The 21400-nt window shown below is 35.9% G+C and overlaps 1 protein-coding gene across 3 annotated transcripts in view; it reads right to left on the reverse strand.

The window, feature by feature from the left end:
* SPATA6 (spermatogenesis associated 6) overlaps window positions 1-18759 on the reverse strand; it is a 37064-nt gene extending 18305 nt beyond the window's left edge. The window contains exons 1-11 of one of the 3 annotated variants that reach the window (XM_087960239.1): window positions 18455-18739; window positions 15874-16009; window positions 14782-14919; window positions 12540-12588; window positions 11071-11112; window positions 9542-9666; window positions 8114-8200; window positions 6106-6381; window positions 3389-3467; window positions 1764-1804; window positions 239-420 (exon numbers count right to left, since the gene is read on the reverse strand). In XM_087960239.1, coding sequence (XP_087816365.1) covers window positions 239-420; window positions 1764-1804; window positions 3389-3467; window positions 6106-6381; window positions 8114-8200; window positions 9542-9666; window positions 11071-11112; window positions 12540-12588; window positions 14782-14919; window positions 15874-15927 — 1073 coding nt within the window. In that variant the 5' untranslated portion in view covers window positions 15928-16009; window positions 18455-18739. Of the gene's footprint in view, window positions 1-238; window positions 421-1763; window positions 1805-3388; window positions 3468-6105; window positions 6382-8113; window positions 8201-9541; window positions 9667-11070; window positions 11113-12539; window positions 12589-14781; window positions 14920-15873; window positions 16010-18454 lie in introns of those variants that run through there. The other 2 variants (XM_026665825.2, XM_087960240.1) reach the window with 2 other exon arrangements.
* Window positions 18760-21400: the final 2641 nt, after the last annotated feature.

Consider the following 21400-nt stretch of genomic DNA (forward strand, 5'->3'; position numbering starts at 1 on the left):
TTCTCACTGATAAAGCCAATTAAATTGCAATGTGATTTAGGCATTGCTGTATTTGAATAATACTAGGTACAATTCAACAACTTTTTACTGATTGCCGTATCAGATTTTAAACAATGGCCAATATTCTTAAAAAGTTAAGATCCTGATTAAAGTACATACCAAATTAAAACACAGAAAAACCAGTATAAACATGAAGATAGCATGCTATTTTAAATTTTCCAAAAATATGTGTCATTACCTTTCTCTAAGAGATGAGCGATCTAACATAGGAGTTGAAAAAAATTTCGGCAATGATGCAGGTGCTGAATGCATTAACCGACGATCTGAATAAAACTGCCTACTGCTCATTTTTGTGATCAAATGCTCCTCATAGGCATCGGGAAAATAATCAAAGTATTTCTCATGACGCGATCCAATAATCTGTTTAGAAACACACACACAAAAAACCCCAAATGATCTTTGTAGAATACATTTAATGTCTTGGTTAGATATGATAGTTTATTGTTAACCAAGTAGCAAACACAGTTCATAATATATTAGGATGATTCCGGAGGCAGAAATGAAACATAAGAAATTCAATCCTTTCCATTGCCAATGCTATTTTTTCTGTCAAGTCATGTAATTTGACATTTCTACCACAGATTTCAAATTTCTGATATTTATGTGAGAGGTGTTAAATTTAATTGTTTTATATAAAAAAGTTGGATATATTTCTTTGTTTTAGGCAACAGAGAAATAAGTGGGCAAAAACTAATAAAAAGAATTTCAATAAGGACAAATGCAACATCCTACATTTGAGTAGAAAAAAATCAAAAGCACCAAGTATGGGAAGGACTGTACTGGGCAACAGCACGTATAAAAAAGATCTGCATTGATCCAACCACACCTAGAATATTTTGTCTAGTTTGAGGAACTGTATTTCTAGACTGGCCCTGCAAACTTGAGCATAGACAGGGTCAAGATCATAGAGCAGGGGTGTCAAACTCGATTTCATTGAGGGCCACATCAGGGTTATGTTTGACCTTGGGGGGCCAGATGAGCATGGCCAGGTTAGGTGTGGCCAGTTCAACATCATTAGTGTCAGGGGCACCTGTAGTGGCCTGATCGCTCTGCCAGTGAAAACGGAGCTTGGGAGGGCAGCATGCGGGCCCTCCTGAACTCCGTTTTCAGTGGCAGAGGCACCGTTGGCCAGTCCTTTGTTGTTTGCAAGGCAGCCCCGTGGGCCAGATATAAGCATCCTGTGGGCCGGATCTAGCCCGCGGGCCTTGAGTTTGACACCCCTGTCATAGAGAGTCTGGAAGAAATACTTGAGTTATGGTTGGAATCTCTAGGTATGTTTCTCTCCATGAAAGAAAAAAAATGGGTTTTAATTATAATGAAGTAGATTTTAATTGAGCATAAGGAACATATTTGTAAAGATATGAAGCTGCTCAATAATGAATTATTTCAGAAGAGAGTAGTGGTTTCTAAACAAATGCTTGAGTCCATCTGCTGAGAATGATACAGTAAAGGATTCCTCAACTAGGTAAGGGTTTGGCTACGGTTTCCAAGTTCCAAACCTTACATTCTACTTTTTTGATAGGTTTGAGTATTTCAGATGTTCAATCAAAAAATAAAAAATGTCCTTTGTGAAATTTTTATATCTTAATTCTAACATATAAACTACTCACTGACAGTCCAATGATAATTTTGTTCAGGAAATAAAAGGGTAATAAGAGATTAAATCAATTGTAGTTAATAAAGTATTCTGTTTCTGTACTCACTTCAGTATTTTTGGGCCTGTAACTGCCAAGAAGGCTAGGATCTTAAAAAGAAAAAAGGTAATAAAATTAAAGCATTTTTATTTACAATGATATTAGTAGTAGAATATTCAGATATAAAGTCATTTTTCAAAAAAATACACAAAGTATTTTGAAAAATTACAATCATTTAAACTTTTAAATAATGACTGAGAACACTAGTTTAACACCAGAATACCGCAGTGTTAATTGTAATAAAGCACGTACATTTAGCATTTAGATACTGAGATAATGTACATTTGTGACCTAATTTTTCAAATAAATACAAGAGCCTCTGACTCCAAGACATAATTTCTAAAATATTTTTCTCAATAAAACCTGCATTTTTCTTTTTTGACTTCTACTCTTAAAACAGGCAGCATCACAATGCACAGAAGAACTCAGGAGATTTCAGAGTTCCATCCCACTAAGTTATAATTAGCTGCCTTCCCACTCCAACGTCTGAGAGGAGGCTACCCACAATTATGTTTTAAAATATAACAGCAAAGCTTTTATTTAAATGCATTGGTTTGTGGTAATCTTTTAACATTATTCAGCAAAACAATTACTATCTTACTGTAACTTATATGAACAAAATAAAATTATTTAAAGAAGTGTAGCATTTTTTTTCATATTAATATTGTATGGCTTGGGAGATACTGTACGACTTTTTTGTTCTATTAGATACCTCTGAAAATCTATGATTTACATTCTAGCTCTTTTGTGATTATGAAAAAAGAACTGTGACATGTACTCTTCTCTCCCATTGCAACAACACCTTCCACATCTCCAAAAATAATGGGAGTTCTCTGTGCAGCTAAAATGGAAATTTCTTAATATACATCAGAGTCTAAAACACTATAAACAGAATCTGGATAATGTGAAAAGGCTTGACAGGCTTGACAGTCAAACAGAACAGTTCATTTTGATAAATTATTTTTTATCCTGAGGACTATCTGTAATGAAAGTATCCTCTCTTCTCAGACTACTGAAGGTTTTACAACCAAAATCATATATTAATTGATTAATAAAACTATGCATTCCAGCAGCAACAGAAACAAACAAACAAAAATATTTCTAGGACACATAATAGTTTTACTGCAAAATAGGTCAATGAAGAGGTAAATGCTATAAGAAAACCCTATGCAAAAATATAGCTTTCCCTGAAGAGATAATAGGAATTACCGGAAATAACAGAAATGCATAATCCATGAGATACGAATGGGAAACAATAGGTAATATACTGATTAAACTTCCTAAAAGTAGCGTTAAGTTTATTTTGTAAAACAACAGAACTATGCTGTTTATATCAACAGTGTGACATAAGTAAAAAATTTCCACAGTAAGAAATTGAATGCAGTGACTTTTAAAAATTTCTACTAAGAAATTGCTGCCAATTAAAGGGAATTGCGTTAGCACTTTTATAAAGCACTTAAATTGCAGTATTCTTTAAAACATGTTATGTCAGTGAAAATGTAAGAAATCAGATAATTTGCTCCTGAACCAGAAATGTCAATGAACAAGACAAAGCAAAAACATAATTAAGGCCACTAAAATAGGTTTCAACCTTCTAACTGCATGCATCTTTTATATGCTAACATAATACTTGCCATAGGCTGCTCCTTCTTTGTTATTGTCCTTAGAACAACACCAAGTATGAACATCAGGTGAGGGAGTCAATTCTTCAACCTGAAATAATTATTAAAACTACTTAATATAGGTAGTACTCTTTTAATGACCCTAATTGGAACTGGCAATTGTGCCACTAAGCAACGCTGTCACTAAGTGTCAGAAAGGGAGGGTATGTTAAAAGCCCAGTCAGTTAAAGAATTTCAATTGGCACGGACTAGGAAGAGAGCCTTCTCTGCTGTTGTCCTAGCCCTATGGAACATCTTTCCCCCAGAAGGGAGGCTGGCTCCACTCTTTTGGCCTTCCAGAAAAGCATCAAGACCTGGCTCTGCCAACTGGCAAAGAAAATTAAAGTTGTATGCAATCTTGGGGTAGTTGGTAGCTTCAGGGCGCTCCAGCTGCCTTAATAACTTTGTTTTGTAATTGTCTTTTTATATAGTTTTGTGGATTTTATCTGTAAACTGCACAGTCACTTAGTGACATAGGCAGCATATAAATTTGATAAATGTGGAAAAAAAATCACATGACCAGCGGGAAAGAGACAAGACTATCAGTTTGATACCTTTATGAAATAACACATTTGCCCATACTTTGTAATGCTCAAGAGTCTGTTTACTGTCTTGTACACGTCAAAAGCAATGCACTTATGCTGCAACCTAAAGCTGGGTGCACTATGCAAATAATTTACAGTACTCTGTAAATATGGTGGTGGGGAATGTCAAGCAAAGGAGAAACTGCTTACAGAAATTGCTTGCTTCCCCCCTCCCCCTTGTGCTCGTTGCAGAGTAGAGAGAATGGAGAGAAAGAGGTTTCAAAAGAATGAGTTGTTTGTTCTCCTATACATCAAGAGCAATGGGATCACACTGGCAGTGAGAAAGGGTTAGGCAAAAGAGATTAACTACAGGAATCTTGTAGGGTTTCTTTCTACGTGCGCGCGCACACACACACACACACACACACACCAGCAAAGCATAAAGATTGAAGCAGGAAAGATTTCAACAGAGTAAGTTGTCTGTATAGCACACTGTGGCTGCCAGCACTGCTTTCAATGTGTAGAAGAGTAAAGAGCTTATTTTCTTGCAAGTTCTTTCTCTCTAATCAATCTCAATCTCAAAGGTGGGGGGACACAGGTCAGGCACAGGACAACTGTACATGTATTGACTGTAATGGCAGTGACATGACTGAAGGATACCATGAAGGTCATAAATGGTCTGTAAAGTTATTTTTTCAAAATCATGTTTGATCAGTCACTGATCATACGGTCAGTAAGTGAGGACTACCTGTATATGTAAAGCATGGGTAAGATCATGCATCCCCATCGGAGCTGGTCTGTAAGGTGGGGGTCCTACCTCCCCATTGCCACAAAAGAACCTGTCAGGTGGTGCTCCATTCAAATTTCAAGAAAGAAAAACTTAAGACTCTTTAGATTAGAGCAAAGAAATCTTTTACTGAAAATGAAGTGGTAGCATCAAATAGAATTCTGAATCTAAGAAATTAGGCGCGCAGACCACTTATACAAAGTGTTGGAAACGTTCCCACCCCTCATAGTTCAATTGAGTCTTCCAATTAAAAGTTGTGAATATGATCATGTGAGCATCTTCAGGTGGTGATGAGGCCTCTGTCCGTTGACCTTGACATATTTTGATAAAGATTTGCAGCTGCGCAGAGAAAAGAAAGCTAAGCGAGGAATAGAAACTTAAGAGCAGGAATTTATACTCCCCCCCCCCACTCCTCATTTACACAACACAAGAATGTAACACCTCCAGCTCTCTTCCCAGACATATCCCCTCCCCCCGTTACTTATGGCAGCCAAAAGATGCAAAGCAGTAGAAAAGATCTTGAAGGCTGACAGAACCATTGCAATATAGTGCCTCCCCCCATTCCCTTCTACCATAACCTATGCATAAGGATACCATCGATAATGGTATTGAAAGTTGTTGAAAGGTTCAGTAGGATTTGTACCTTCCTACTGTACTTCCTACAAAGATCATTTAACATGGTGGCTAATGCAATTTTTGTTTCATATTTAAAACAGAGCCCTTGATGGATAGGGATCCAAGTAATTTATTTAATTCAAGATTTTATGAAGCTACATCTCAATCATCTATTCAACAACTTTCCCTAGAAAGGAAAGACTGGAGACTGAATAGCTAGGTTGAGCAATAGATTCTTGGGGAGGGGCACAGTTCTACTTCTTTCAAGATGGAATTAAATGCCTTAAGGTGCTAGATCCTACAATGATCCAGCAGCCAACGCTTCGGCCTGGATTTCCAACAGAGAATTGATAGCTTCAAACTTACTATAATGGCATAGGTTTGGATTTGAACTCTTACTTATATCCCAACATACTTATTTGTCTTTCTTATTCCACCAGAACTCAAGAATCTCACCTCCATTCAATTTTATTAACAATAAAGAAATGGTTTGCCACTGCTTTTGTTCAAGATGTTTTTCTAATATCTCACTCTATCCTAAACCCCTAGAATTTCTGATGATCTCACAGTCATGTACTAACCACATCTGATCCTGCTTAATTTTTTGAGATCAGATAAAGAACTTCAATGGTGCTTAATCTCTCCTCTAGATCAGGAAAGAACTAATTGTCACAAAAGAATAAAATTAATTAAAAGCTTTCTAAAATAACTGGAAGAACAAGATTTGATCTATACTTAAATTGTTACCATTAGAGGATACATACACGACGAATTACAAATGGAGGTCTGTCTGTTTCTTTCCTGAAATCAAAAGGCCCTAGGTCTAAGTGAGCCAGTCGTTGTCTGATTTGCAGAAGTTCACACATACGTCTTTTCGTATAAGGAGAAGGAGATCGAGAAATAGATGCTATTGTGGGTTGCTCATAACTCTTTGTTGCTAAACAGGGCCTGTTTCTCTCAGGTGAAGCTGTGTTCTTCTTTGAAGATTTATTCTGTCGCGTTCCTTCTGCAGATGAATGAAACAGTCCATCTAAATCATCCTGAATTAAAGGAAGAAATTATTAAGACTAAAAAGCTTCAAAGTATTTGGTCTCACCATTGAACATATCATAACCAATAATTATCTTGCTTGATATCTCCATACTTAATAATTCTTGGATCATATATTTTCTTATGTTTAAACCTCAAACAATCCTTCTCAAACTATTGAAAAAAGGGAAGGGGGAGACAAGGGAAAAAACACAAAAGGCAATAATTGTATTAGGATGACCCTTTTTTCCAATCAAATAGCTGATGATGTGTTCTTGGAAAATAGACAGTTTCCAACTATTTCAACCAAAACTTCAACCTATTAATAAGTTATTATCTTAGATTCTAAATGAAACAAAGCCAATTTTTCTTTCTTTAACTCACCATGTTTTTGCTGTTTAACACTACTTACTATCTTCAGCAACCCTATACATGAAATGATCCTGAAGTTGTAAAACCCATTTTCCATTGTCTGAAAGAACAGCAAATCTACTTCAACTAGTTAAAAAATGAAGAGTGGCACCCAAGACGGTGTATTAAGTGGCAGACAATTTTTTTTCTCTCTCTGACGAACAGCTGATTTCATGGCCAAAACTGGTGGTGACTTGCTCCCTGTTTTTGAAGGGAAGACTAGGAAGGACCCAAGATGACCTTAGGATAATTGTGTACCTACAGAGAAGAGGGATCTAGAAAATCACAATTCTCAGTAAGAAGCAATCAGAAGATCTGGTCTCTTCCATCTTTTCCTTTCAGCTATTCATTTTTATAAAGGATATCTGGATTTTAATTCCACTTTTTAAAGTCCTTCTGTTCTTTGATCTACATTTTAACCAACTAGTTATTGGTTAGTAGAATAACCTATTGTAAGTTAGTTGTAGGATAGATGGACTAGTTGACTGTACCTCTAGCCTACAACTCCTTGCTGGACTTTCATTACTTTTTTTCTGTTCTTTTATTCTTTACTATTGAATTCTAAACCACTTTCTCATTTGCTGTAAGGAAGTCAGTCGTGAAAACCCATTCTCTGGCAGTGAAAGTCATCTGATTAGACTTACATTTATACAGGATTACATTACAATTTTTTTTTCTTTAAGCACTTTTTAAAAAAAGAGTGATTACATGTAAGTAATGTAATGTAATACAGGTCAAACTGGATTGCAAACAGATACAGAAATTTATACATTTATTTAGAAATTTAGATCTGTTTGCAAGGGGAAAGCTATTATTTTTGCAATATATTTGTCAGTGTTCAATTAGGAAGATAGTATATGTTTTTTGTTCTTTTAACTCACATCTTTTTTCTTTTTTAATGTTTTTTTCTAGTTTTGTTTTATTTTTGTTATTCTTTTCCCTTTAGATTTTGTGTTTTAATTTTTTGAATAAAATAAAAATTTATTGATAAAAAAGAAAACTGAATAGTAAAAAGTCAAGGTTTTTCTACCAATAGTACCTAATGATTATACCAAGAACTACAGAGTGAAAGAAACATTTATCACAGGAATAATAATGTTTGTCTTGCTTACATCAGTTATGCAGATGATTGTCAAATACTTTTAACTATTTTAACTGTTTTAAAAAGCATATAAGATTTTACTCAGCAGTCTTTCACTTTCAATTGAAGCAATCTTTTATTTAATAATGAAATTTACATGAAGTTTCATAAGTTATTTCAACAAACAAACCACCAAAGAATAAATATAACAAAATATTATTGGAAGTGTTTGCAATTTAAGTTATACTAACCTGTTTCTGCTTCTGAGTTTTTGCTGAATTTAACAGACTTTCTGAAATAACACAAGTTGTGTGAAATTTCAATTTTGGTGCAATTCCCTAAGAGAGAAACAATGATTGACCATAAAGCTTCAACTGAATAGATACATGATAACAAAGAAGTAAAGGTTATATATTGTAACTATTCCTAATTTGAATAAATTCCTTTGTTAATTTCAGCCTTTAATAAAAATAATTAGAAGAGACAGAACAGCAATAGTAAATGTCAAGAAGATAACATTTGCATTTCTGGCAATTCAATTACTAGCAATTGCATTGCTTTTCTGCAACAATTACAGTCTGATGTTTATTTCAACTTGTTGCTTTGTCAAAAGCATTTCTCAGGAATTTTTATGGAATATTATATAATACTAATTAAAAATAAAGTCACTCTGTTCAGCCATCAGTCGCATCATTTTTAAATGTTTTGAAATATATATTAGAGAAACTGGGATATCTTTTCTATCTAATGACTTACCATTTCTTCCATATTTGTATTAACCGTTTTAGTGATGACAAAAGAAATTGTTTACAATGTTCTCACGCTTGTAAAACAAACAAATAATCTAAATAAAATAGCCGTAAAAGGTGCTGCACTTCCTTTCTTGAACATGGGCATAATATCTTTACCCAACGCTTATGTAAGGAAGGAAGGAAATGTTAGCATTCATTAATAAAAGGTAGAGTCAATGTAATTACAAATCATTTAATTTCTGATTCATGAATAGCATGGAAATAAGTATATAGGTGGGAAAGTCTTGTCTTCCTGATTTATACCTAATCACATTGCTTTTTCATCAAGTCCACTTCTATTTACTCTGAACAGTGTTAGTTTTCTGGAATGTTAAGAGAACTATTTTATTTTGTTATTGATCCTTTGGACCAGAAATAGTAGGTTTTGAATTTGAGATTTTTCAATGCAAACACATATCTGATTGTAAGCTACTTCACTTTGTTCTTTACAGTGTGTGATAGTAAAAACAAAGAAGAAATACAAATATAGAAATACATCCCCAACTCATTGATTTAGCAATACATGTCAAATTAATTTAATGTGAGCAAGTAGAAGAAAGTTTATTTCAAGAAGAAAAGAAGACTAGTTTTCTAACAGAGAACAAGAAAAGTAAATAATATCTTGCCTACTAGGCCTTAATAGTTTGCATTTGTAATTTTCAAGGTTTAATTCTCCCCTTATCTGAAGCTCTGAGATTCCCTGATACTCTCCCATCTATCTAGGAATGACCCTGAGTACCTTCTGGGTCCAGATAAGTTTCATGATAAATAATAAAAAATAAAAATGGTTCTAAATTATTAATCATTAAAATATGTCAAATAAACCCTGAATATAGATCAACATTTGTATGGTTCTTGTGTTCTTGTGATGTATTAAAGCACACTTACTGTGAAATCATAGGCCTTTTTCATTAAGACCTCACGAACTGAATTTCGTGGTTGATGAATAAACTTAGGAGCAGGAAAAAGGAAATCTCTTGTATTTTCTTCATATCTGGCCAAAATTTCTCCCACTGAAAGTGAATTGTATGTTTTAATTGAAAAACAATAACTACATTTTCACATACAGAGAGATGCAGGCATTGAAGCATAAAAAAAGAGATCATGATACAACAAAGCTAAGAATGTTTAGATTCTCTTGATTCTAATAGAACATAAATATGAAATCTCATCTTTGCCTGCTAATGCCACAGAGCAATATCTCATTAGATTAGAAAAGCCTATAAGAGTACTAATCCAAAATGGAATTTAAAAAAACTATCTTAAGAAATTTTTATGGTAATATTCATAAAATAATAATTAAAGTCAACAATAAATATGGCTTTCTTTGGTGGAAGTAAAATATTAAACATATTATTTTTATTTCGGAATTCACCAACAATATAATCTAGAAATTAATGAAAATAAGGGTTCCTAAAAATCATGGCTTTTTGAAATGAAATGAAGAAAACAAAACTATTGAGAGGAGCTAACATCAACCCAAATTTAAAGTTCAACAATTTTGTATGTATGTTTGTGTAGTGATTCACAAATCTACTTAAAATTATGGATCCAAATTTCTGCACAAGAAATCTAGGATGACTGTAGAGCAGTGATCCCCAACCTTTTTGACGCCGCGGCCCGGTACCGGCATCAGCTGGGCGCCGCGGCCCGGTACCGGCATCAACTGGGCGCCATCCTTTTTTGACGAAAAAGTGCTTCCGGTGAGGTCACCGGAAGCACTTTTTCGTCAAAAAGATGGCGCAGCGCTTCCGGTGAGCTTTTGGGTAGAAATTTATGTTTGTGTAGTGATTCACAAATCTACTTAAAATTATGGATCCAAACTTCTGCACAAGAAATCTAGGATGACTGTAGAGCAGTGATCCCCAACCTTTTTGACGCCGCGGCCCGGTACTGGCATCAGCTGGGCGCCGCGGCCCGGTACCGGCATCAACTGGGCGCCATCTTTTTTTGACGAAAAAGTGCTTCCGGTGACCTCACCGGAAGCACTTTTTACCAAAAAGATGGCGGCGCCAGCAACCAGCGGCCCGGTAAGACTTGTTCCGCGGACGGTACCGGTCCGCGGACGGCGGTTGGGGACCCCTGCTGTAGAGGGTTTTTATATTTCTATTCTATCTATTTCATTCATTTGAAGTCAAAAGCGAGTAACTGCAGAACCAATTATCTTTATACTGCAAAGACAAGAATTGGTTATAATTAATTGATCACAAGATAACATCTATGCATAGAGATTCTGCACTGAAGAATAAACACAAGTTTGAGAAGCTGGGTAAATACTGTGAACAGCTAGTATCTATTGATGGACAAAAGTTGTGCCCTAAAACATGTTCTGAAGAACTATATTGTATGGAATAAATTGTTATATACAGAAATTTACCATAGAATTGTGTTGATTTATGAAAATATTGATACTATACCTGGAGGAACAGTTTGTATTAATTGCACCACCGATGTATCAGCTAGAAAAAGGGGGAAACTAATCAGAAGTTATTTTGATAATGAAGTTTAAAAAAACCTATCAGTTTATCTCTAACTTTGTTACAATTTATTGCATTTGTTATTATCATGGGGATCTATTGGTTTCTGGAGAGAGAGAGAGAGACAGACAGACAGACAGACAGATAGATAGGCAGGCAGGCAGGCAGACACAGATGGCACAATTTAGCTTCTAACCATCAGGATTCCCGTAAATTGGATTTACTGACCAGAAAATGAGATTATCATGAATCAGATGATCTAAATGCCAGTTTATTGTTACTCTTGAAGTAAAATCCTTTATGTAGTTTTTTTTTTTAAGGAGGACTATTCTTTTCCTGATTGTTGAGATTTTTTTCATACCCCACAAGACCCAAAGCATTTTCTAGTAAGCTATGAAATCATACTGAAAGCTGCAGGTCTCAGTCTAGGTTAGAAATTGGAAACACAACTGATATTCGATCTGTGGAGCAAAGTCCTCTATTTCTTTACCTCAAAATATCCCGTCTTGCCAGGACTAAAGTATGAGACAGTGCAGAATCATAACTGGAGTTGGAGAATGTTCTGTGCTGAGTGGAGCTCAAGCATTTTGGTCAGTAGGTAGATGTATAACACATTCTAAATAATTTGATAGCTTTTCTTATAACTACTCAGTTAAGAACATGCAGCTAATTTCTCAGTTTAGCTGTTTTTAATACATAAATCTGGCATATTTCAGGTGGAAGGTAAATGTTTTTGCTTTCAATTTTTTTTTCCAGCTCAAACCAGGTCTAATATTGTCCTATTTACTTTGACTGTAGTTTTGCTTACCACTGTTTGAAAACTTAGTGGAACTTACTTCTGAGGGAGTAGGATGCAGAGCTTTAATTAGTACACCTGTACCTAGTATTTCAGTCATAATGAGACTCAAGGCAAACTACATGTTATTTGCAGAAAATTTTCTAATTTAACCCTAACTCAGACCTATTTTAATGCCCTTTGTTGAAAAGCAAACTGATAAGGATCTTAACAAATCAAAAATAATGATATGAATATGTTATAATTGATACTCTGTTTTAAATCCTATCATTCTCTTTTTAATTATCCTTTTGTTATTTAAGAACACTAAGAAAATGGAAAGGAGCCTGTGACAAATCTCTAAAGCTCTAAAGCTTCAGTTATTTAAAAGTTAACAGATGTTCCTAGAAAATATACCAAATAGTTCTATATATAATCATCTAAAATGAGATGTTCCAATGAATTCTTTCTTATTTTTAATAGCTTAATTTGAATTCCCATTATTTCAAAGAAAATTTCTAGTGCATTTCATACTACAACTGAACATCTTCTGAAATTTCCAATTAATTTTTGGTGTTGTATACTGTAAAATAATTTGTACAAGTAATCAAAAAACAAAAATCCAAAAACCTACTTTCAAAAAGTTCAACAAGATCTCCTGGGTCAACTACATCAGTATATACCTAAAATGAAAGTTTTAGAAAATGAAATGGAACAATTCTGCTAAAACAATCCTGAGGGTATTTAACAAATATGATCGCTATAATAATTTAGAATAGTAAGTTCTTTAAGGGAATAAAACAGTCAAACAACATCAACAACTTCTCACTGCAACAGAATCTTTTTTCTAAAAATCAGCTATTTTCTCTGTTGACTTCTGAACTGTTTTTGTATTGGTTTTGACTCTTAAATTAAAAATTGACATAAATAATAGGTGCCAGTCTCTTACTTTCAACCTGGAAAAACATACCCGCCTTGTTAGAAAGTGAACAATTATTTTCTTTCATTCTAGTAAAGGATGGAACATCACTTATATTTATTCTGTCAGTGTTAAAATTCATTCAATATATATCGTGTTTCTCCAACAATACGGCCTCCACCAATAGGAAGGCCCAGCATGATTTTTAGGCATGAGGTGAAATTAAGCCCCACCCCCAAAATTTAGGCCTATTTAAACCATGCGTTTCCCCGCCATTTCTCACATCGTTCGTTAGAACTACACGAGGTGAAGAGAAATGGGGGAGAAGGGCAGGGGGGATGGGGAGAAAACTTGCTTTTAGGAGTGCCCTGCAGGTAGCTTAGGCAAGAATACCCCAATAGCCGATAGAAGCTCCCTGAAGGCAGAGTCCCCAGCTGCTTCAGGGCGTGGTGTGGCTACCCGTGTCCCCTCGCCTTTAGGCAGTCTCTTTTGGGCGATGGAAGCTCCCCAAATGCAGTCACCAGCCACTTCGATCGGCCAGTAGAAGCAGCCTTGGGGCGAGTGCACACACACACTCCCCTTGCCCCAAGGCTGCTTCTACCGGCGGATCGAAGTGGGTGGTGACTGCATTTGGGGAGCTTCCATCGCCTGAAAGAGACTGCCTAAAGGTGAGGGGACATGGGCAGCCACGCCTCGCCCTGAAGCGGCTGGGGACTCTGCCTTCGGGGAGCTTTCGTCAGCCGATAGAAGCGGCCTCGTGGCGAGGTACGTGCGTATGGGCCACTCTAGGTGGGGGAGGAAATTAAATCACCCCTGAAAAGACGTCCTATCCATTTTTTCAGGAATCAAAAAAATAAATAAAGCCCGGCCTTATTTTGTGGGAAACACGGTATATACTCAGAAGTAAGTCCTGCTAAGTTGTATTTCCAGGCCAGTATAACCAACTGGGAATTAGTCCCAATAAACCGAGTAGGACTTGTTCAGTGGGGAGATGTTTAAGGTTCCATAATTAAGGTTTAATCTTAATTATGAACCCAGTATGAACCCAAAAAGCAGGGCTGGAAGGTCTGTTAAGATCATAATGGAGTTATGTCAAGATGTGCAATTCTGTGCTGTGGTGTGCTGAAAAAGTGAGGGAATACTTTATTTACTACAGTGCCATAATCAGCTACCATCACAAAATGAAGCCTGCTCAATTAATTAATACACTAACATAGGAGGGATTATACAAGTTTGGAGAAAATATAAGTTTCACAGAACAGATTTTTAAATAACTTTTACTTTAAAATGCACAATTTAAATCCAAGCACAAACATTGCCATGTCGAATAGTTTCCCTGAGGTTTCTATGTCGACGCTATTCATTTATATGCAATAGCCACATCTACACAGATTTACCATGTTGATGGAAAATTTTATTCAGACAAAAATATACATTGCAATGTAAGGAACAATAAATAAATCAAGACTGCCATAAAATATTATTTAGTAAACATAAAGTATAATGCACAGTGTGTCTATAAAGCCATATCTGTAAAGATTGCTATATGTATCTTCGCAAAATTTTCCTTTTTTAGAAGTTCTTTCCAATAGTTCAGATACTATAGTTCACTCATGCCATTCAGGGACTAAACTGTTCTATTAACCAAGTGACTGTAGAAATGAATTATTATTTCTACCAACAGAATGCACGTAGTCAATAACTACATTTCTGAAGAATTCATAATCTTCCATAAACAATACCCTCAGCTATTAAAAAACAAAACAAAAATACCTTTAAAATAAAAAATATAGGCAAACCTATAATATATAAATATTAATACTTACATAAGCATTAATTCAAAAATAAAGTGAGCTGAAAATGAAATATTACAGAAATATGTATAAGAATGTTGCAAACAAAGTGCTTGGATATGAATTATATGTTAAATGTTAGCCACAATATTGTAAATACCTACTTTTTCAAACATTAATTTCTCATTAAATATCAGGGGAAATATTGCACGAACACATGAAGTTTTCTTATGTTGTCCAAAAATACATGCACTGACATAGACATCTTCTCTGGATTTCAGTACAACACCTGGGCATGTTACCTGAAAGAGCAATTATTCATAATAACTATGACTAATAAATGTTAACTATGTAACATTTAAACCCCACAGTCCACTTCATGAATTTTACAACTTGATGAGCATAGTTAGAAAAACAATAGCGATGATAATGCAAATATCCCAGGTACCTATAAACTGACTCTGTGATAAACCCATGTAATTACAATCCAAGTTACAGGAAATATAACTGAACTTTTAAATAAATTGCAATCAAATAGTTTTAAGCATTTTAAGACTATGCATCATCCTTTGAGCATTTCTTGGTCAAGAATAGCTATTTGAAGGTCAAAGGCAAGAGTTGGGGGAATCTGAAATTTTCTTCCACTGCTTGCAGAATACTATTTCTGATGTATTCATTTATTCTTTTTTGCTAAAAATGTGTTTGGTTTATTACTTCTTTGAAATGAAAGTATATATCTTAATAGAAGATGAATGGATAAATAAATGTTTTCTGATGAGGTAACATTAGCAATTGTAATAATAATTATTACAATAATAATTTCAAGAGTAAATGTAGGAAATCAGTATCTGGACATGGTACTAGCTGTATGTTAAAACTCACCCACTTCCCCAAAAGCACAGTCCCACTTCTACTCATATTGGTTAAATGACAACTTAACTGTTACAACCATGACACTAGCTCTGTGATAGCAGAATGTTATTACAGCGAACCCAAGTATGCAACGAAAAGAGCTCTTATCACAATGCAGAACATGGCTCTCAGCATTTTGATGAAAGCTGTGGATCCTGTAGATGTCTAAATCCACCCACATTTGGAGCCTGGTCCTTTGTACTCTATTAAATTTGGTGTGATCCTCAATATGAAAGAAGTTATGCAACATTCCTTTATTTCTTTAATAAGCCAATTCGCTACATCAAACCAAACAAGCCAATCCACTACATTAAACCGAACAAACCATATTATGGCTTACTTACCCATTCATACTGAGATAAACCATGGGTGGTTTCCCACTTTTGCAAATAAGTCATTGTTTTCTGTAATTACATCTATGCTTGGAATGCTTCCCACTTGAAGCTATATTAACCCTCTCTTGGTAGTCTTCTGGAAGTGCTGAAGATAGTGTATTTGGGAATTAAACAGGGATTATCAACCAAAGATTATTATTTAAGTTTATTGTTTCTTTCTCTACTTGAAATTGAACTATATTGTTTTAATATGTCATCTTGTGTTACCAAGAACATTCCAATTTCTGATTTACTGGTACATGTTGTGGATTTACCATTCTATGTTTTGACAGTTATGGAGATAAACAGATGTGATAAATAAAAACTAGAAAGATAAAGAACCAATTTCTTTAACATTTGTAGATATTTTATGTATCAGTTTAGCCTTGCTAAGTTGTTGGAAGGATGGATAGTTCTCATTTTTATACAATATATAAGACTTACCAAAAAGAAAGTATATATACCCACTTTATACAACAAGAGAGAAACCAAGCATAGTACCAATTTCTGAACAGCAATAGTTTTAATCACTGACGTTAGTGTGCATTAATTTTATAATTCAAATATAAACCATTAGGACAGTGATTCTCAAAGGGTGGTCTGAGGAGGTTCCTCAAGACCTTTCAGGGGTCCAGGAAAACAAAATTAGTTATCAACCTAATGTTAAAAAAAGAATACAATATTAAAATCTCTTCAATCATGAAAAGCAATAGTAATAGCTAATTTTAATTTTTAATAAATAAAATATTGATAAATATAACCCATATAAACAAAACTCCTTTGAGGTCCTCAGTATTTGTAAAAGGAAAGGATCCTGAGAAGAAAAATCTTAAGAAACACTGCACTAGGAAAATAAGATTTCTAAGCCATTACTGGGCGACATAAAAGAACAACAATCAAATCAAAAATCAAAATTAAAATAAAGCAATGAATCATTTTTTAAAAAAACTGTGGGAAAATATTTACTCAATCTGGAATGATTTGATGAGGAAATGTTGCTTTTTCAGTGTTTTATTTGTACATCTGAATTGCAGCAATACTCAAAAACTAATCTATAAGATACACTTGTAGAATTCAGTGGCTTTCAAATTTACACTTAAATGTTTCATGATTGGTCTTTTTTTTTTTTTTTCGTGCCTTCGAGTCACTGTTGACTCCTGACAATTGCCTGAATTAGTCCCTGTACTTTTCTTGCCAAGATTTCAGAAGTGGCTTGCAACTATCTTTTTCCTAGGGCTGAGAGTACTGTACTCTCCTAGTACTCAGTCTTTCCAGTTTCCAGCCTTAACAACTACACCAAACTGTCTCTCTTGATCTTAATTGTAGATGATTTCATAAAAAATACTTTCATCTTTTGTATGTGTGCTGGTATCTCATCAAGTAATAGCGTCTGTCTGTCTGTGCATGGAAACTAAACAGGACAGGCTTGGTTACAATCTGAACTGAAATAGGAAATCTAAAAATCTATAGATCGAGAAATTGGGCAGGGGCGGGGGAATCCTAGTCAAAAAGAATGGCACTATTTCTCTACTATGCCAAGAAAACCACATGAATAATATCCATGCAGTCAACAGAAGCTCAGGTATTCAAGAGACTTTACTCTCCCCCATAGCCCCCAAATATGGATACATTTCTGCTTTGGAAAGTGATACTGTGATACACTCAGCATTGGTATGTGGATCTGATTTGATATAGTGAAGGCAAAGATGTTTACAACCTACTAAACGGAATGTGCATTTCATGTGAAGAGTGTGTGTGTGTGTGTGTGTGTGTGTGTGTGTGTGTGTGTCTGTGTCCCATGAGAAAGAACTGCTGGCTTTCAAATATAGAAATGAAAATACTTGAACAGCACTCATTAACAACTGAAATTTACAAAGGGACACCACACACACAAAACCCCAAACTTGTTATTTTAAGACTGTAACTGTCCAGAAAGGAGGGAGGGAGAGATAGCCGGATGTAGTCTAACCGTTAGCTCACCCCTGAGGAAAGAATAGGGAAATTTTCTAAATGGACGCAGATACTAACGGAAGCGCCAGATCTTGGCTGTAAAAACCCAGATGTTCACTGAATGCTTAATGGTGGTCCTGATTTTTGGCAGAGACTCTACTACGAGGAGAACCATGAAGTTAAAGAGCGTCGTTCGCTGTGTGGAAGAATCGTCAGTTACTTAGTAAATGCCGGGAGAGAGGGAATAAAAACAAGGCGGAAAGAAAGCACTCCTCCTCCACCACCGGTGGAGCGCTGCTCTTGAAAGAGGGACCCAAGCCTCGAGTCGGCCTCTTCTCGACAAGAAAGGCAACCCTCCAGGCTTCCCCACCTACATCGTTTCGGTCAGGAACCCGGCCTCTTAGCTTTATTAGCTTCACGGCCGAAAGACCGAGTTATCCCCTTCCTCGAATCTCCCCCCCACCCCATCAAGCCCCGCCCACCGGGCCCGTCGCCCGTAGAGATAAAGCGCCCCTGTAAAGCGAGCAGGGCCCTCCGAGGTGCCTTTAGGAGCTTCCGTCGAGCCCTACCCCCTTTCTCCCCACACCCCAGACTTCCTCACCGTGCGGATATGCAGCTCCAGAACGCAAACGAAACCCTTGCAGGGCGCCATAGGGTCGCCTTGTCTCTCAGCCGCCAGATGAGAAGAGCAGGCTGAAGAGGGGACGGGCGGGCAAGACCCTCCTGTTCCGGCCCTTTCATGGGACGCGTTCCTTGGCTAGGCCCGGAACGCGCCAGACAGACTCTGTTGCCATAGCGCCGGAACGCTAATGGGGCCCCTGAGAGTAGTAGGAGCGAGAAGGCGTGGCTAACGTATCCAGGGCAGGTTTGGAGGGCCGAGAAAGCTGAAGAGGGCCAAGTGTCGTCACTTCCGGTTCCATGGGAGGCGTTATCACCTCCTACCTAGGGCCATTGAGCGATAAAAGTGGAAAAGGTTTCATGGTTATTAATTTGGCAGATGAGGAGAAGACTCTTCCCATTTTGATACGCTGGTTGGAGTGCATGTTTCTGAAAAGGTCCAAAATTATATAAAAGAAGCTACTCAAATTGCATTTCTGTGATTCCCTTCCTAAAACATGCAGGCTTTTTTTTTTGTTTAAATGGTTTGGGTAGTTTAGTCATCAGCCTTCTAATTGTCTAATTAATAGAGAAATCAGTGGGAAAGTTTTCAATTACAATTGATACAACTGATGGCTCTTTAAAAAGAGTAAGTGAAGGAATACTGTGGTTCATACAAAATAGAGTACGTCTGTCAGAAGAGTTGAACTAAACTAACTACAATCTTGTTTATGCCAAGATAGCAATGCTAGTTGGAAACCTTACCTTAATTCAGGTGAAATGTACTTAAACATTAAATTGGAGCTTCAGTGCATACAACATTAGGATCATCTAATTTATTTCCCCCCCTAAAGTAGGGGTGTCAAACTCATGTCATCACGGTGGTGTCACATGACATATCGGGACTTTTTCCCCTTTTGCTAAACTGGGTGTGGGCATAGCTAGCTTGACAGCCCTGCACTAGAGCATTATAGTAGGCCAGGGGTACTGACAATGAGTGAGACCAGCATAACACGGGAAACCCTTTAAGTCCCCCACCAAAAAAAAAAAACGTGAGTAGTGGTAAGATAGATCCCATCCTGATGGTGTCTAGAAAAGTACTGAAAACTTGGCTATTCTTCCAGGCCTTGGGCTGGATTGGGTGTTGAGCCCTTTGCATCATTTTTGGTTTGCTCTTGTCTCTTGCCCTATGATCTTTATTCCTTTAATCTTGTTTTTTGCTTTTAAATTTACCTGTCGCCTAGAGTCTGGTGCAGTCAGTGGCCTTTAAATTGTGAAATGAAATTTCATGTTTGTATGTGTATATTGATAAGAATTCTTTTAGTCCCCAAACAGCTGTTAGAGCTTTCACCACCTGCCCATACATTCCTTTGTTTTATATTGTTTGCATAAGCTTTGTCGGATATTGTCGCATAATAATTGGCTGCGGTGGCTTCTGGTGCTGTTCAGATAGGATATCTGGTGGGAATATGATAGTATTGTACTCATCAAATACGTGAATGGAGATCCTGTACAAGAAATGTAAGACCTATTCCTTATTTTACAGAGTGTTATGTAATAACAGATTTAAATTATATGGCATTAGATTCCAATTGAATTTTAAGAAAAAGTTACAAGGGAAGGATGTATTCAAAGAAAAAACCGGACCTATCCAATAATATATCTTAAGATATGTGTTATAATATTCATTTCCGTTCCTGTATCTTCAGTCCAATGTGCTATCTCCTGAATTCTGAAATGTCAGAAAAGAAGCCTGCGCTTCACTATGACAACATTCAGGAATGTGAATAGTTTTAGTGCACCCACGCTCAAGTCTTCTCAATACTAAATCTTCATAGTATGTTTGGTTTAGTTCCTGGTAGATTCTGATGTCTTTTTCTTATTCTAACTGCTCTGAATCCTTAAAGTATGGTGTCTGGTATATTCATAGTATTCAAACAATTGTTTGAACAATGCAAATTAAAGTGATTGTCATGTGATTTGAAGGCGTACTGGACTTTTGTGGACATAGCCTGAAATCACATGTGTCTTTTTACAGCCACATCACACTGCAGGTAGTCCTTGACTTATGACCACAATAGAGCCCAAAATTTCTGTTGCTAAGCGAGATAGTTGTCAAGTGAATTTTGCCCTATTTTACAACCTTTCTTGCCATAGTTGTTAAGTGAATCACTGCAGTGGTTAAGATAGTAACACGGTTGTAAAGTGAATCTGTTTTCTCCATTGACTTTACTCGTCTGAAAATCTCAATAGGTGATCACAGGATGCTAGGACACTGCAATCATCATAAACATGAACTATTTGCAAGTCTCTAAATTTTGATCACATGACCAAACAACAGTCATAACTGAAAAAATGGTCATAAGTCACTTTTGTTACGTGCTATTGTAACTTTGAATGGTCACTAAAAGAAAGATTGTAAGTTGAGGACTTCCTGTATTGTACCAAGTCATATATAGTCTATGATAAAGTACTATGCTCAAATCTATTTTCAAAGCACAATTATTAAGTCAGGTCTTCAGTATAATTGTATCATATTAAGTGATACTTGTTTAAGTACTGTACTGATAGCTCACTACATCCAGTGTTATGACATATTTTTAAAAATGTGAATATCCATTTTAATTAGACACCATGGCAAAAAGTAACATTATTTCAATTTGTTAACCTGCATCTTTATTATTTTCTTTTGCTGTACTTCTGTCTTGCTCCTAATGCCTTCCAATGATGGACAATTTATCTTACGTGGAATGGCATTTCATCTGTTTATCCCTGATTAATTAATTACCAGATTAATAGTACATTTCACAGTAACCAAATTACAGTTTGTAAAATATGTTTAGTCAAGAGAAGTCAAAAATTTCAAAATGTAACAATCCAACAGGCAGAATGTAATTTACAAAAAGTTTATAATTGCATCTAGAAGGAGCAAAATGAATCAAATTATCAA

Source organism: Notechis scutatus, chromosome 3 (genome assembly GCF_049901735.1).
Source record: "Notechis scutatus isolate UNSWTSFEM ecotype Mainland chromosome 3, rNotScu1.2, whole genome shotgun sequence".
NCBI lineage: Eukaryota > Metazoa > Chordata > Lepidosauria > Squamata > Elapidae > Notechis > Notechis scutatus.